Source organism: Salvelinus fontinalis, chromosome 18 (assembly GCF_029448725.1).
Source record: "Salvelinus fontinalis isolate EN_2023a chromosome 18, ASM2944872v1, whole genome shotgun sequence".
Lineage (NCBI taxonomy): Eukaryota > Metazoa > Chordata > Actinopteri > Salmoniformes > Salmonidae > Salvelinus > Salvelinus fontinalis.
In genome coordinates this window covers 53736754-53756996 of record NC_074682.1, presented here as the reverse complement: position 1 = coordinate 53756996, position 20243 = coordinate 53736754, and the positions used below count along the sequence as shown (strand labels likewise).

The 20243-nt window shown below is 40.3% G+C and overlaps 1 protein-coding gene across 1 annotated transcript in view; it reads right to left on the bottom strand.

The window, feature by feature from the left end:
* Nucleotides 1-20243, bottom strand: part of LOC129815761 (semaphorin-3D-like) — a 145118-nt gene continuing 124875 nt past the window's right edge. The window contains exons 13-18 of the mRNA XM_055869853.1: nt 19008-19096; nt 15835-15876; nt 12824-12981; nt 7784-7848; nt 5702-5835; nt 1-4081 (exon numbers count right to left, since the gene is read on the bottom strand). Of these exons, the coding sequence (XP_055725828.1) occupies nt 3632-4081; nt 5702-5835; nt 7784-7848; nt 12824-12981; nt 15835-15876; nt 19008-19096 (938 nt within the window). The 3' untranslated portion in view covers nt 1-3631. The remainder of the gene's footprint in view (nt 4082-5701; nt 5836-7783; nt 7849-12823; nt 12982-15834; nt 15877-19007; nt 19097-20243) is intronic.

Genomic DNA, 20243 nt, shown 5'->3' with positions numbered 1-20243 from the left:
TTTCAGCTTTTTATGTTTTATTAATTTGTAATAATTTTGAAAAACATGATTCCATTTGGACAATATGGGGTATTGTGTGTAGGCCAATGACAACCCCCAAAAAATCTAAATTCAATCCAATTTTACATTCAGGCTGTAACACGCTAAAATGTGGGAAAAGTTATGGGCTGAAGGCTGTGAATACTGTCCGAAGGCACTGTAGATATAATCCTGTAGTGATACTCTTTACCCTCTGTAATATATACTAAACAAAAATATAAACACAACATGTAAAGTGTTGGTCCCATGTTTCATGAGCTGAAAAAAAAAGATTCCAGAAATGTTCCATAATGCACAAAAAAACATTTCTCTCAAATTTGTTTACATCCCTGTTATTGAGCATTTCTCCTTTGCCAAGATAATCCATCCACCTGACAGTTGTGGCATATCAAGAAGCTGATTAAACAACCTGCTCATTACATAGGTGCACCTTGTGTTTGGGACAATAAAAGGCCACTCGGAAATGTGCCGTTTTGTCACACAACACAATGCTACAGATGTTTTGAGGGAGCTTGCAATTGGCATGGTGACTGCAGGAATGTTCACCAGAGCTGTTGCCAGAAATTATAGATAAAAAAATAACAAAATCAAGAAAAATATAATTACATTAGTGTAAAACATGTTTTAATTAATTGTATAAATTGTTAGTCATCACGATATGCACAAGGTCAGTTAGAGGGATAATGTAGGTTACATTCAATGATGTATATAAACCCTGGATTGCTGATGCTATGCATTGGTCATATTGGCATTCCCCAGTAGGAGCAGTCCTCCATAGGATTTTAAATTTTTTAAATTTTTGTATTTAACCTTTATTAATCTAGACTAGTCAGTTAAGAACAAATTCTATTTACAATGAATGCCGACACCGGCAAAACCCTAACCCGGACGACGCTGGGCCAATTGTGCACCGCCCTATGGGACTCCCAATCACAGGCGGTTGTGATACAGCTTGGAATCGAACCAGGGTCTGTAGTGACACCTCTAGCACTGAGATGCAGTGCCTTAGACTGTTGCACCACTCGGGAGCCCAAATGAGTGGAACTCGACAGCATTTTAATTTAATGTTTCAAGGATAAGGACATATTTTTTCATTTTAAGTTTAGCTCACATAATATAATTTAAAAGTATGCATTAAGGTGTCTGCAATAGAATAAACATGTCAAAAATGTATGTAGACATTAATAAATGCATTTTTATAGCTTCCAAAATCTTTTTTTTACAATGGAGGAGTACCAAGATGGCTGTGCATTGGCTTCATTTACAGAGCCCCCTGTGGCTGCCAGCCATCCAGGGTTTAGACACATCATTGGTTACATTCAGATATTTCTTCAGAATAATGCAGCACATATTCATGTTCCCCTAATCAATTGGTTCTCTGTGGATGGGTGGCTTTTATACGTTATAGTCATACTTGCAGTTATTTAGCTCAACACAATGTGTAGACTAACAGTATCTCATGAAGAGAACGGTAAATGTGTCCAAATTCAGGAACCAATCTTTCCTTATAAAGATATCAGGCTTACCTCATAAAGCAAAGCATTATGACGCATGAAATTACAATGCATTCTATCCTAATGCATCACCAAACCATTATCTACCGTGATGTGTAAATAACGAATATTAAAAAGTGTGCTTCACTGAAAATAGTTCCCAGTATGGATTTATAATATAAACTGCTTTGACTCTTATAGTAAGTCTGTGTACAGTACACATACGTAGAATAAATAGATTGCATTCTTGCTTAAATAATGACAGCACTGTATAATAAAACATGTGGTCTACCGTAACTTACTTGTGCAGTGTACAACAACCAACACTAGATGGTGCTAACTGTATGATAAACAACAAGTGACACAGTCCACACACAGTTGAACATGTTCATTCAGTGAGCACAAGATGTTGAAAATACACATTGTTTCTATGTTTAGTGAATCTACTGCACTAGGGTTTGATACCCAGCTGGTCCCACACTTGTTAATTGATGAGATTCGTGATGATTACCAGGAGTGAAGTCTAGTGTGAGCCGGACTTCCTTCGTGTGTTTCAGGTTCCCACCTACTTATTCATCATGATTTTCAACCACAAATGCGTATATATTTCTTGCTCATAAAGCTGTTTTTCTCATTCCTCTAAGATATGAAAAGCAGGTATCTTCACTTCATCTAAAACCATAGAATAGTATGTGAGTTGTTCCACAGATTTTATGTCAAAAGTGTATTAGAGTACAATCTTAGAAAAAAAAGGTGCTATACAGAACCTAAAATGGTTCTTCGGCTATCCATATAGGAAAACCCTTTGTAGAACACTTTTGGAACTAGGTAGAATCTTTTTTGGTTCCAGGTAGAACCCTTTTGGGTTCCATGGTTCCAGGGTAGAACCCTTTTGTGTTCCATGGTTCCATGTTCTACAAAGGGTTCTCCTATGGGGATAGCCAAATAACCATGTTAGGTTCTAGATGAGAGTGTACAGTATGAATGTATTACCTGTACGGTTCTATTTCTGAGTTTTGATTAACAAGTGAAAACCAAACACACACAAAAAAGTATCTACCAAATGCTTTACATTGAAAGATTTTTCTTAATAAAAATAATAGTTTTGTGTTTGAAAAAACTAAGTCAAGGTAGATAAAGTCCACAACGCAGGTGAGTGACCCTACAATATACATTTTCAATGTATATGCTGTACATTGCATTACATACTCTTCATACAGCATATTTCAATGCTGTCATGACAATATGGTAAGTGCAAATATGTTATCATGTCTTGCTGAGGGTGTCTGAAGACATAGAAAGGGACACTGAGGAAGATGGAAGGGACCAACCACATCACACTGTCCACACTGTGGTTGTAGTTCTGGGACAACTGTGGTTGTAGTTCTTGGAGACCTGTGGTTGTAGTTCTGGGACAACTGTGGTTGTAGTTCTTGGAGACCTGTGGTTGTAGTTCTGGGACAACTGTGGTTGTAGTTCTTGGAGACATGTGGTTGTAGTTCTGGGACAACTGTGGTTGTAGTTCTTGGAGACCTGTGGTTGTAGTTCTGGGACAACTGTGGTTGTAGTTCTTGAAGACCTGTGGTTGTAGTTCTGGGACAGTGTATTTGCCCTCGAAATTCGACATGTGTGACAGAGAACTGTCCGGCCTGCTTTTTATTCAGTAAACAAACCTACCAGTCCAGAGAGCAATAATAGACTTTAACGGGTCGGTCCGGGTACAAAAAGAACGATCATGATTCTGTCTACACAGAATACAGGGGATCAAGGATCAGGATTGAGGAGGAATATACATCCAGAACATCTATATCAAAATGATACTTCTATGGACAAAAAGGTTAACTGACTGATAATAATGTTAAGCGTACATATCTGTTCAAAGCAAAGGGTCTGCTCATGTGCAGCACTACCACTGAGGTCTTGCTGTATACATTCCCTTCATCTCCAGAGTTACATCTACAATAGCCCTCTATAGCCCTCCCCTTTAAAAGTGCACTACCTTAGGCCTATGGACCCTGGTCCAAAGCAGTGCACTCTATAGGAATTAGGGTGACATTTCAGACGCAAACCAAAAGTCTCTGTCCATCGCCATCCGTAGGTCATTGTATTGTGATGTCCTCAGTGGAGTCGTGCCGTCTCACCCTGGCCTTGCGGTTGTCCACCTGGGTCTGTTTCCACTTGAGCTGACGTAGTTTCTGCTGCCTCTTCTTCTCCCGGTGCCACATCTGCTCACAGTACTCGTCTACGCTCATACTAGCTGCGCCCATCATGTGCAGGTCCTTATAATTCCTGAAGAGCTGGGCGTGGCTCTGGGTGTGGCTCCCAGGACTCCACCTCAGTCCTGCTCCCCCAGCCTTAGGATCAGCTGCCTTGGCCTGGGATGCTGTCATGCTTTGTTGGGGTATGACCTGGAGGTTATAGCGGGCCAGGACCTGGGAGAAGGAGTGCTCCAGGGTGGTACAGCTGTAGAGGCCAGCGTCCCCTGGCTCCAGTCGCTGAACCAGGAGACCCCGCATCATGTGGACCATACGATCCTCACTCTGGAGCAGCTGGACAAGGACAGCAGGGCAAGACAAGAAAAGGTTAATCATTAGATGAATATTAGTTAATATTAGCTTCCAGCCAATTGGCGACAGATTTTCATGCGGATATTCTAAAATCTGCAGAAAGGAAACATCTACATTTTCCCACCAGTGGTATATTTCCACCATATATTTATATATGTGTATATATTGGTGATATATTTCCACCAAACAGAGTTCTTGCAGATAAAAATCGGTGCATTTACGACATAAAGGACGTCACAAACATTTTTTATTTTCCACTTCAGTTTTCATGTAACAAATGAAAATCTAAAAGGTCAATGTGTTTCCATCTCATTTTCAACTCTGACCCATAATTTGGTCACAAAAATACTGTTGCGTTAAATAGCAAATGTGCCTACTTTGGTCTTGTCACGTGTGCTCTAGCCAACAGCTCGCAGATACAGCGCGGGTGGGCTGTGCGGGTAGGCTGTGCGGGTAGGCTGTGCGGGTAGGCTGTGCGGGTAGACTGTGCGGGTAGGCTACTCTACATGATGAGATTATTATGGATATGTGTATTTGTCAGACAAGCATCGATTATCACGTCACCAGAATAAGACCCTTGATATTTATTGTAAAGGAGCATTAAGGTCACTTTTTTAAACACCCTGTGAAGTTCATCATAACTTATTTCATGTGTAGCCTAATGAACTGCATGGTTTGCTGACGAGTCGTAGAGGGAGGACCGCTTGACTCCAAGTTTACTTCCACCCCCATTTCTCTCATTATTCATTTTAACGACAGAAAAATATTCCACCATGTCATACGAACAAATGATCTGTTGGCACCTTCCTAACGTCTTCCTAATATTGAGTTCCACCTTCCTTTTTGCCCTCAGAGAACAGCCTCAATTTGTTGTGGGCATGAACTCTACAAGGTGTCGAAAGCGTTCCACAGGGATGCTGGCCCATGTTGACTCCGATGCTTCCCACAGTTGTGTCAAGTTGGCTGAATGTCCTTTGGATGGTGGACCATTCTTGATACACATGGGAAACTGTTGAGCTTGAAAAACCCAGCAGTGTTGCAGTTCTTGACTCACTCAAACCGGCGCGCCTGGTACCTACTACCATACCCCGTTCAAAGGCACTTAAATATTTTGACCATTCGCACATTCACCCTCTGAATGGCACACATACACAATCCATGTCTCAATTGTGTCAAGGCCTAAAAATCCTTCTTTAACCTGTCTCCTCCCCTTCATATACATTCATTAAATTGTATATAACAAGAGACATCAATAAGGGATCATATGCTTTCACCTAGTCAATTTATGTCATGGAAAGAGCAGGTGTTCCTAATGTTTTGTACACTCAGAGTATAAACTTGCACTGACACTATCTGTTTCCATCACAGCTGTCGTGAATTTTTTTTCATATGGTATGACTTTACTCGCATAAAAACTGTGGATGGAAACGTGGTTAATGATTCAGTTAAAAATGAGTGATCAATACATGTGTGCTTTTATTGTTCTAATGTTCGGTACAGATGATGAGTTGATAAAGATTTGTCAGTTTGTGTGTTAGATCCCAGGCCTTAGTTAGCATAAAGTTAACAAAGCGCTAACATGGAGAGATGTCCGTCTCTCACCTCTCTGCTGGTGTGCGCCTGTGGTGGCTGTACTGTCCACTTGACTGTAGCTAGCTGGGACCTGGGTACACACTCTAGGAAGGTTGCGTTACTCTCCACTCCGTATACCACCTTCACCTCCACCGACTCAGAACCTGCAAAGAACAGGATGATGAGAGTTTTGTAGTACAGATGTAGGATCTTAATTTGAGCCAGCTCGCCACAGAAGGAAAAATAATCTTGCAGCAACAGGAAATGTGAATTATTATGTGTATTATAATAAATCTATAATTTTGTAGGGGTTGAGAAAAAAAATGTGCAAGTGAAAATCAAGCTTGACATTTCAAAGTAGAAATGACAAACTTCAGAAGCCTTTTTAAATCTAAAATACACTACAATATTTAGTTCTCCTGCCAGAAGGGGATCAAATGAAGATCCTCTAACTGTAGTCACATTCATAATAGTCTCTGTACAAGATGTGAGTTCCAAGAGGACATCGTAAAGTGGCTCCAGATCAGAGTGTCTGCTACATGACTGACATGTAAAATGCCCAAGAGCAGGATGTGTAGATTTGTCTTGATACAACTTGATATCAAATCATTTCGAATTTCAGAAGGGGAGGGGGTAACTGCAACTGACTCAACTAATATACAGTATCATGAGCTAAGAAGAAGCGCTAAGTGAACTAAATTATTTTTTTAAATTTAGCTATGCAAGTCAGTTAAGAACACATTCTAATTTTACAATGACAGCCTGTGGGTTAACTGCCTTGTTCAGGGGCAGAACAACAGATTTTTACCTTTCGGTTACTGGCCCACCGCTCTAACCACTAGGCTACCTTCCACCCCTAGTTGCATCAGACATGGTCATAGGAGCCTAGTGAACTGAGATGAGTTACATCACACATGGTCATAGGAGCCTAGTGAACTGAGATGAGTTGCATCAGACATGGTCATAGGAGCCTAGTGAACTGAGATGAGTTACATCACACATGGTTATAGGAGCCTAGTGAACTGAGATGAGTTGCATCAGACATGGTCATAGGAGCCTAGTGAACTGAGATGAGTTACATCACACATGGTCATAGGAGCCTAGTGAACTGAGATGAGTTACATCAGACATGGTCATAGGAGCCTAGTGAACTGAGATGAGTTACATCACACATGGTTATAGGAGCCTAGTGAACTGAGATGAGTTGCATCAGACATGGTCATAGGAGCCTAGTGAACTGAGATGAGTTACATCACACATGGTCATAGGAGCCTAGTGAACTGAGATGAGTTACATCAGACATGGTCATAGGAGCCTAGTGAACTGAGATGAGTTACATCACACATGGTCATAGGAGCCTAGTGAACTGAGATGAGTTACATCACACATGGTCATAGGAGCCTAGTGAACTGAGATGAGTTACATCACACATGGTCATAGGAGCCTAGTGAACTGAGATGAGTTACATCACACATGGTCATAGGAGCCTAGTGAACTGAGATGAGTTACATCAGACATGGTCATAGGAGCCTAGTGAACTGAGATGAGTTACATCAGACATGGTCATAGGAGCCTAGTGAACTGAGATGAGTTACATCACACATGGTCATAGGAGCCTAGTGAACTGAGATGAGTTACATCACACATGGTCATAGGAGCCTAGTGAACTGAGATGAGTTACATCACACATGGTCATAGGAGCCTAGTGAACTGAGATGAGTTACATCAGACATGGTCATAGGAGCCTAGTGAACTGAGATGAGTTACATCACACATGGTCATAGGAGCCTAGTGAACTGAGGTTGACTGCCGCTGCCACTTAGTGCGAACCAATATACTGTATTATGAGCTAAGTTAATATTAGTTAAGTTACCTAGTGAACTGAGGCTGGCTGGCTGGCTGACGCTAGCTGCAACCAGAGACATACAGTACATATCATAGACAGACATAGAAACATTTAGTGTTCATTTCTGTAACCTCTCCTATATCGCAACACTGGCTCATTGTAGCCCCGTACACACACACACACACACACACACACACACACACACACACACACACACACACACACACACACACACACACACACACACACACACACACACACATTACCGTCTTCTGCGTCGTAACACTGGCTCATCGGATCCCCGTGTTTCACGTCCTGGCGCCGAGCTCGCCTGAGGAGATAAGATAGCAGACAGCCTGGGTGTCATAATCATGTCATAACTCTGACAGATTTAGACTGTGGCAGTAAGTTTGTTTGTTTAATTGTTTGGAATCCCCTTAGCTGTTGATTTAGCAACAGCAACTCTTCCCGGGGTTCACAAACAAAAAAATACAACACAACACAATACAACACAACATGATACAATACAACATGATACAATACAACATGATACAACACAACATGATACAATACGATACAACATGATACAATACGATACAATACAATACAACATGATACAAAACAACATGATACAATACAACATGATACAATACAACATGATACAATACAACATGATACAATACAACATGATACAATACAACATGATACAATACAACATGATACAATACAACATGATACAATACAACATGATACAATACGATACAACATGATACAATACAATACAACATGATACAATACGATACAACATGATACAATACAATACAACATGATACAATACAATACAACATGATACAACACAACATGATACAATACGATACAACATGATACAATACAATACAACATGATACAATACAATAAAATACAACATGACACAATACAATAAAATACAACATGATACAAGACAACATGATACAATACAACATGATACAATACAATACAACATGATACAATACAATACAACATGATACAATACAACATGATACAATACAATACAACATGATACAATACAATATGATACAATACAATACATCATGATACAATACAACACAATACAACATGATACAATACAACATGATACAATACAATACATCATGATACAATACAACACAATACAACATGATACAACATGATACAATACAACATGATACAATACAATACAACATGATACAATACAACATGATACAATACAATACAATACAACATGATACAATACAATACATCATGATACAATACAACACAATACATCATGATACAATACAACATGATACAATACAATACAATACAACATGATACAATACAACACAATACAACACGATACAACATGATACAATACAACATGATACAATACAATACAATACATACAACATGATACAATACAATACAGCATGACACAATACAATATGATACAATACAATACAATACAACATGATACAACACAATACATCATGATACAATACAACACAATACATCATGATATAATACAACACAATACAACATGATACAACATGATACAATACAACATAATACAATACAATACAGCATGATACACTACAACATTATACAACACAATACATCATGATACAATACAACACAATACAACATGATACAATATGATACAATACAACATGATACAATACAATACAGCATGATACAACACAATACAACATGATACAATACAATACAGCATGATACAATACAATACAGCATGATACAATACAATACAGCATGATACAATACAACACAATACAACACAATACAACATGATACAATACAACATGATACAATACAACATGATACAATACAATACAATACAACATGATATAATACAATACAACATGATACAATACAACATGATACAATACAACATGATACAATACAATACAATACAACATGATACAATACAATACAACATGATACAATACAATACAACATGATAGAATACAATACAATACAACATGATACAATACAACACAATACAACATGATACAATACAACATGATACAATACAATATGATACAATACAATACAGCATGATACAATACAATACAGCATGATACAATACAATACAGCATGATACAATACAACACAATACAACACAATACAACATGATACAATACAACATGATACAATACAATACAATACAACATGATATAATACAATACAACATGATACAATACAACACAATACAACATGATACAATACAACATGATACAATACAACATGATACAATACAATACAACATGATACAATACAATACAACATGATACAATACAATATAACATGATAGAATACAATACAGCATGATACAATACAACACAATACAACATGATACAATACAACATGATACAATACAACATGATTCAATACAATACAATACAACATGATACAATACAACACAACATGATACAGTACAATACAACATGATACAATACAATACAATACAACATGATACAATACAACATGATACAATACAATATGATACAATACAATACAACATGATACAATACAACATGATACAATACAATACAACATGATACAATACAATACAACATGATCAAATACAATACAACATGATTCAAAACAACATGATACAAAACAATACAACATGATACAATACGATACAACATGATACAATACAATACAGCATGATACAATACAATACAATATGATACAATACGATACAACATGATACAATGCAATACAGCATGATACAATACGATACAACATGATACAATACAATACAACATGATACAACACAATATGATACAATACAACATGATACAATACAACATGATACAATACAACATGATACAACATGATACAACATGATACAATACAACACAACATGATACAACACAATATGATACAATACAATATGATACAATACAACATGATACAATACAACATGATACAATACGATACAACATGATACAACATGATACAATACAACACAACATGATACAACACAATATGATACAATACAATATGATACAATACAACATGATACAATACAACATGATACAATACGATACAATACGATACAACATGATACAACATGATACAATACAATACATCATGATACAACATGATACAATACAACATGATACAACATGATACAATACAATACAACATGATACAACATGATACAACATGATACAATACAACATGATACAATACAATACACCATGAAACAATACAACATGATACAACATGATACAATACAATACACCATGATACAATACAACACAACATGATACAACACAACATGATACAATACAGCATGATACAATACAATACAACATGATACAACACAATACAACATGATACAATACAACATGATACAATACAACACAATACATCATGATACAATACAACATGATACAATACAATACAACATGATACAATACAATACAACATGATACAATACAACATGATACAATACAACATGATACAATACAACATGATACAATACAATACAACATGATACAACACAATACAATATGATACAATACAACATGATACAATACAATACAACATGATACAACACAATACAACATGATACAATACAATACAACATGATACAATACAACATGATACAATACAATACAATATGATACAATACAACATGATACAACACAATACAACATGATACAACACAATACAACATGATACAATACAACATGATACAATACAATACAACATGATACAACACAATACAACATGATACAATACAATACAACATGATACAATACAACATGATACAACACAATACAATATGATACAATACAACATGATACAATACAATACAACATGATACAACACAATACAACATGATACAACACAATACAACATGATACAACACAATACAACATGATACAACACAATAAAACATGATACAACACAATACAATATGATACAATACAACATGATACAATACAATACAACATGATACAACACAATACAACATGATACAAGACAACATGATACAATACAACATGATACAATACAACACAATACAACATGATACAATACAACATGATACAATACAATACAACATGATACAACACAACCTGATACAATACATCATGATACAATACAACATGATACAATACAACACACTATGATACAATACAATACAACATGATACAATACAACATGATACAATACAACATGATACAATACAACATGATACAACACAACCTGATACAATACATCATGATACAATACAACATGATACAATACAACACACTATGATACAATATAATACACCATGATACAACACAACATGATACAATACAACATGATACAATACAACATGATACAACATGATACAATACAATACACCATGATACAATACAACACAACATGATACAACACAACATGATACAATACAACATGATACAATACAACATGATACAACATGATACAATACAACATGATACAATACAATACAACATGATACAATACAACATGATACAATACAACATGATACAATACAATACAACATGATACAACACAATACAACATGATACAATACAACACAATACATCATGATACAATACAACATGATACAATACAATACAACATGATACAATACAATACAACATGATACAATACAACATGATACAATACAATACAACATGATACAACACAATACAACATGATACAATACAACATGATACAATACAACATGATACAATACAATACAACATGATACAACACAATACATCATGATACAATACAACATGATACAATACAACACAATACAACATGATACAATACAATACAACATGATACAATACAATACAATACAACATGATACAACACAATACATCATGATACAATACAACACAATACAACATGATACAATACAATACAATACAACATGATACAATACAATACAATACAACATGATACAATACAATACAATACAACATGATACAATACAACACAATACATCATGATACAATACAACACAATACAACATGATACAATACAATACAACACAACACAACACATTACAATAGAATGGTACTTTCTTGTACATATGTTACAACATAAATGTGTATTTTATTGTCAAACACAGTAATAAGATAATAGAAGACTCTTAAATGTTCTATGTCATTGTTATGTTAATTGTATGTTTGATGTAATTGGTTTTCTACTATAATAGTAAAAGTAATGGATGTGGAGATCAATATTTCTGTGTTGGTCTTTTAAACTTTTAAACTAAGTAGAGTAGTCACCTCTTGTTGCTGGGGAAGTATCGGTTGCATTTGTTCCCATCCCAGGCACAGTAAGGGTCTCTGGCCAGACAGCAGTCAACACAGTCTCTACCGTACAGCTCACACCTCTGCAGCGGTAACTGGACCACCCCCTCATCACTGCTCACGTACACCTGTTGCTGTAGACACGCAAACAGGGGAGAGGATTTAACTAAATGTAATGTACTTTTAATTAATGTAATTGATTCCTATTGAATTATATTGAATTGTTATAGTGCTGCTAAAAGTGTCACTGTAAAGATCCTCCTCTCCACCCTCTCAGGGCTGGGCGTCTCAGGGTCTGCCTCTTCTCCACCCTCTCAGGGCGGGGCATCACAGGCTCTGCCTCCTCTCCACCCTCTCAGGGCGGGGCGTCACAGGGTCTTTCTCTTCTCCACCCTCTCAGGGCGGGGCATCACAGGCTCTGCCTCCTCTCCACCCTCTCAGGGCGGGGCGTCACAGGGTCTGCCTCTTCTCCAACCTCTCAGGGCTGGGCGTCTCAGACTCTGCACACTCTTGGATTGCATCCTACCTGGCAGGTCGCTCATACCAGGTGGAGTGGAGAGGATCTGTGTCTGCACCACATGCTCTCACTACTGGTGTCCCTCAGGGCTTGGATCTAGGCCCTCTCCTCTTGTCTCTATACACCAAGTCACTCGGCTCTGTCATATCCTCACATGGTCTCTCCTATCATTGCTATGTGGATGACACTCCACTCCCCCCCCCCCCCCTTCTAACACCCAGGTTGCGGCACACATCTCTGCGTTCCTGGCAAATACTTCTGCTCAGATGTTGGCCTACCACCTCAAGCTCAACCTCGACAAGACAGAGCTGTTCTTCCTCCCGGGGAAGGCCTGCCCGCTCAAAGACCTCCATCATGGTTGAAAACTCCACGGTATCCCCCTCCCAGATTGAAAATAACCTTGGTATGACCCAGGACAACACCCTGTCGTTCTCTGCAAACATCAAAGCAGTGACTCACTCCTGCAGGTTCATGCTCTACAACATCCGTACAGTACGACCCTACCTCACACAGGAAGAGACACAGGTTCTAGTCCAGGCACTTGTCATCTCCCGTCTGGACTACTGCAACTCTCTATTGGCTGGGCTCTCTGCTTGTGTCATCAAACCCTGCAATTAATCCAGAACGCTGACCTGGTGTTCAACCTTCCCAGTTCTCCCACTCTGCTCCTCCGCACACTCCACTGACTTCCAGTCGAAGCTCACATCCACTAAAATACTATGGTGCTTACCTACAGAACAGCAAGAGGAACTGCCCCCCCTACCTTCAGGCTATGCTCAAACCCTACACCCCAATGCGAGCACTCCCTTCTGCCATCTCCGGTCTCTTGGCCCCTCCCACCCCTACAGGAGGGCAGCTCCCACTCAGCCCAGTCCAAGCTCTTCTCTGTCCTGGCACCCCCAATGGTGGAACCATCTAGGACAGCAGAGTCCCTGTCCTTCTTCTGAAAACATCTGAAACCCTACCTCTTTAAAGAGTATCTACCCCCAAGCCATTGGACTGCTGAGTAATCAATCAAATGACTACCCAGACTGTTTACATTGAAACCCCGCCCCTTTGTTTCACAATGCTGCTTCTCTTTTGTTATTGTTAGTCACTTTACCCCTACCTACATGTACAAATGCCTTAACTAACCAGTACCCCCCTGTATATAGCCTCATCATTATTAGTCACTTTACCCCTACCTACATGTACAAATGCCTTAACTAACCAGTACCCCCCTGTATATAGCCTCATCATTATTAGTCACTTTACCCCTACCTACATGTACAAATGCCTTAACTAACCAGTACCCCCCCCCCCCCCTGTATATAGCCTCATCATTATTAGTCACTTTACCCCTACCTACATGTACAAATGACCTTAACTAACCAGTATCCCCCCCCCCGTATATAGCCTCATCATTATTAGTCACTTTACTCCTACTGTCACGCCCTGACCTTAGAGATCCTTTTTATGTCTCTATTTTGGTTTGGTCAGTGTGTGACAGTTGGGGTGGGCATTCTATGTTTTGTGTTCTATGTTTTCTATTTCTATGTGTTTGGCCGGGTGTGGTTCTCAGTCAGAGGCAGCTGTCTATCGTTGTCTCTGATTGAGAACCATAAGTAGGTAGCCTTTTTCCCCACCTGTGTTTTGTGGGTAGTTGTTTTCTGTTTTTTGTGTTGCTGCACCAGACAGAACTGTTTCGGTTTCGTTCGTTCTCTTTGTTGTTTTGTTATTCAGTGTTCAGTTTTACTAATAAATCATGAACACTTACCACGCTGCGCTTTGGTCCACTTATTCATGCAACGATGACCGTTACACCTACATGTACAAATTACCTTAACTAACCTGTAACCCCCACCCCTGTATATAGCCTCATTCTTGTTATTTTATTGTGTTACTTTTTATTATTATAGTTTTTACTTTAGTTTATTTAGTAAATGTATTTTAACCCAGCGTGGTAAGTGTTTAAACGTTGATTAATGTACACTGTCCCTGTAAAAATAAACTCAAACTCAAACTCAAACCCTATTTCTTGAATTGCGTTGTTGGTTAAGGGTTTGTAAGTAAGCATTTTTTCTGCGCATGAGACAAAAATTAAAATGTGATTGGATGTATTTAAAACATTTACACATAGAATCTGGATTTTGTGGGATTTTTCAAGACTCTTCTCAACGTACTCTGAGAAGAGTCCACTGCTAGAGAAACTATGTGTAAACTAAAAGCTAAAGCTCCTATACTGAAATCAATCATCTATTTGTTTGTAATCATCACTGGAACGGTATGTTACTGCTACATTTTCTATTAACTGAGGATGACCACCCATACACACACACACACACGCACGCACGCACGCACGCACCACACACACACACACACACACACACACACACACACACACACACACACACACACACACACACACACACACACACACACACACACACACACACACACACACACACACACACACACACAGCAGACTTACTCGTTTGGTAGACAGCTCCATGTTAAGGATGGGGGCCTGAGTCTGCAGGATCAGAACACAATGGGTTAACACACAGGTCGATATCCCACAAGACAATATTTAGTGTGTGTGTGTGCATGTGTGTGTGTGTGTGAGTGTGCGTGTGCGTGTGTGTGTGAAATAATGAACTAAAAGGCTGCTCTAGAGAACCCACATACCAAGGCACACCATTACCAACATCATCTGACTCAGTGGTTCATTTAAACATGGTGCCATTGTGAGTCAATGACCCTTGACAGTCCAAGTGAGCTGCATCCTATTCAGATAGCCTTTAGAGGGATGAGGACGATTACCTTGCTATCATATGTCTCCTCACATACACACACATTCTCTTAGCTAGCTAGCTAACTCTCTACCAGGCGCAGGCCACACACACACACACGTGCGCATGCAGACACACACACACACATACACACGCACACACACGCTGACACACACACACACACACACACACACACACACACACGCTGACACACACACACACACACACACACACACACACACACACTGACACACTGACACACTGACACACACACATGGACCTCTGTTCTTCCCTCAGGGAGACTCATTGCCACTCTCAAACTCTGTGTATTAACCCCAACCCAGTCTAATGAGCTATGTGGTTAACATCCTACCCAAGGCCTGACACTGCCAGGTCATATCGAAGTCAACCCCCCCCCCCCCCCCCCCCCCAAAACCTCCCATGTTAAACCCAATGATGTCATGTATAAGTATGTTTGTGGTTCAACCCTATCCAAGAGGATAGTTTTTTTTTTTTTTTTTTATCCAAGAGGATAGAGTCGTGTCTTTTCCTAGGTCGGAGCTCCAAGCCCGTATTCACACAGATCAGGTCCCCGTGTCCATAGGATCTTATTCATTATGAAAGGCAAAAAAACGGATTCCTCGATCAAAGTCTCCTCCTCTGAGACACTGACTGTGAATACTGGCCCTGACATTCATCTGCTTGTTTGTTAAGAGAGGATTAAACAGCTTAACTCCAATAAATACACACAGCCATCTTGTCCTATGGTGTTGTTGTTCCACACTTCGCTCTCTGTTCTCTTCTTCCCTAATAGGAGATAGTCTGTCTATTTAGTTTGGGAAACCCTGGGAAAAATGGGTCTGTATCTGTTTTTCCTCTTAGGGGGTTAGTTAGTTATTTTGGTCAAGTATGTGATTACCCCAATGGAAACAACAGCTGATGTCAGAACAGATGACACGGCAGACAGGTCAAAAGATGGCATGCTACTGGGAAACTTGAGAAAACAAATCTACGGGATGGTACAGAACTAACCCCTATCCTCTGGCCCTTATCTCCTTTCCCCGGGGCCTTATCTCCTAGCCCCTAGGTCTAATTCCCTAGCCCTTATCTCCTAGCACCTAGGCCGTATCTCCATGCCCCCAGGCCTATTCTCCTAGCTCCTAGCCCTTATCTCCTTTCCCCTAGGCCTTATCTCCTAGCCGCTAGGTCTTATTCCCTAGCCCTTATCTCCTAGCACCTAGGCCTTATCTCCATGCCGCCAGGCCTATTCTCCTTTCCCCTAGGCCTTATCTCCTAGCCCCTAGGTCTTATTCCCTAGCCCTTATCTCCTAGCACCTAGGTCGTATCTCCAAGCCCCCAGGCATATTCTCCTAGCTCCTAGCCCTTATCTCCTTTCCCCTAGGCCTTATCTCCATGCCCCCAGGCCTATTCTCCTAGCTCCTAGGCTTTATCTCCTAGCACTTAGGCCTTTTCTCCCAGCCCCTGGGCCTTATCCTCTATCCCTTATCTCCCAGCCCCTAGGCCTTATCCTCTATCACGTATCTCCTAGCCCCTAGGCCTTATCTCCTAGTCCCTACCCCTAGGCACTCTTGTAGATCTGAGAGAATTTGATTGGCATACTATGGTGGAATTTCCTATTAGTCTATCAAATTGCTAGTAGTCTATAATTCCAACATATTCTATCAGAGGACACGGTGGAGCTACTATTACCTATCCATTTCTGTCAGATCTACATGTACTTCCTGTGAGGTACAGTAAGTGTTTCTGGACTGGGCCTAATTCAGATGTACTTCCTGTGAGGTACAGTAAGTGTTTCTGGACTGGGCCTAATTCAGATGTACTTCCTGTGAGGTACAGTAAGTGTTTCTGGACTGGGCCTAATTCAGATGTACTTCCTGTGAGGTACAGTAATGTTTCTGGACTGGGCCCAATTCAGATGTACTTCCTGTGAGGTACAGTAAGTGTTTCTGGACTGGGCCTAATTCAGATGTACTTCCTGTGAGGTACAGTAAGTGTTTCTGGACTGGGCCTAATTCAGATGTACTTCCTGTGAGGTACAGTAATGTTTCTGGACTGGGCCCAATTCAGATGTACTTCCTGTGAGGTACAGTAAGTGTTTCTGGACTGGGCCTAATTCAGATGTACTTCCTGTGAGGTACAGTAAGTGTTTCTGGACTGGGCCTAATTCAGATGTACTTCCTGTGAGGTGGTACAGTAAGTGTTTCTGGACTGGGCCTAATTCAGATGTAATTCCTGTGTGGTACAGTAAGTGTTTCTGGACTGGGCCTAATTCAGATGTACTTCCTGTGAGGTACAGTAAGTGTTTCTGGACTGGGCCTAATTCAGATGTACTTCCTGTGAGGTACAGTAATGTTTCTGGACTGGGCCCAATTCAGATGTACTTCCTGTGAGGTACAGTAAGTGTTTCTGGACTGGGCCTAATTCAGATGTACTTCCTATGAGGTACAGTAATGTGTCTGGACTGGGCCCAATTCAGATGTAGTTCCTGTGAGGTACAGTAAGTGTTTCTGGACTGGGCCTAATTCAGATGTACTTCCTGTGAGGTACAGTAAGTGTTTCTGGACTGGGCCTAATTCAGATGTACTTCCTATTCCTCCTCAAGTTGAAACTTTAGCAGTTTAATCGTCTGAGTTGGTAAAAGGGTTGGGGTCAATTCCATTTCAATTCAATTCAAGTCAATTCAGAAAATTAACCAAAATCAAGATCTACATTTTCTTTATTGAAAAGGCTTGAAGATTGGAATTTCAGTGTCCTTCCTGAATTGAGAGGTGGAATGAATTGACCCCGACCCTGGTTGGTAATAGAACACATCAGAGAAGATGTAATGGTCAAACCCTAGCAGGCATCTCACCTGAAAGACGGTCAGCTCCTCCAGAATGATCTCCTCAGTCTCCCAGTTGTCTTTGGGGACAGACACCACTTTCAGCACCTTGCCATCATCTGAAGAGGAGGGAGAAAAGCAGGAAGTAACTGAGCGACAGGTGTGTATATGATTTTCCTACACAGGTAACAACAACCAATTACACTTGATATCTTATACAACAAGTTACCTTCAAATGAAAACAGTGGTTAAAAGTTCCTATGTTATAGCAACCACCCTGTTTGACCAACCTGCCTGACTAACCACCCTGCCTGACTAACCACCCTGACTGACTAACCACAATGACTGACTAACCACCCTGTCTGACCACCCTGCCTGATGAACTAACCACCCTGCCTGATGAACTAACCACCCTGCCTGATGAACTAACCACCCTGCCTGACTAACCTCCCTGCCTGACTAACCACCCAGCCTGAATAACCACTCTGCCTGAACCACCACCCTGCATGAACCAACCACCCTGCATGAACCACCACCCTGCCTGTATAACCACTCTGCCTGAACCACCACCCTGCATGAACGACCACCCTGCATGAACCACCACCCTGCCTGACTAATCACCCTGCCTGAACAACCACCCAGCCTGAACAACCACCCTGCCTGACTAACCACCCTGCCTGACGAACCACCCTGTCTGACGAACCACCCTGCCTGAATAACCACCCTGCCTGACTAATCACCCTGCCTGAACAACCACCCAGCCTGAACAACCACCCTGCCTGACGAACCACCCTGCCTGACTAACCACCCTGCCTGACTAACCACCCTGCCTGACTAACCACCCTGCCTGACTAACCATCCTGCCTGACTAACCACCCTGCCTGACTAACCACCCTGCCTGACTAACCACCCTGCCTGACTAACCACCCTGCCTAACTAACCACCCTGCCTGACTAACCACCCTGCCTGACTAACCACCCTGCTTGACTAACCACCCTGACTGACTAACCACCCTGCCTGACTAACCACCCTGCCTGACTAACCACCCTGCCTGAACAACCACCCTGCCTGACTAACCACCCTGCCTGAACAACCACCCTGCCTGACTAACCACCCTGCCTGACTAACCACCCTGCCTGACTAACCACCCTGCCTGACTAACCACCCTGCCTGAATAACCACCCTGCCTGACAAACCACCCTGCCTGAACAACCACCCTGCCTGACTAACCACCCTGCCTGAACAACCACCCTGCCTGACTAACCA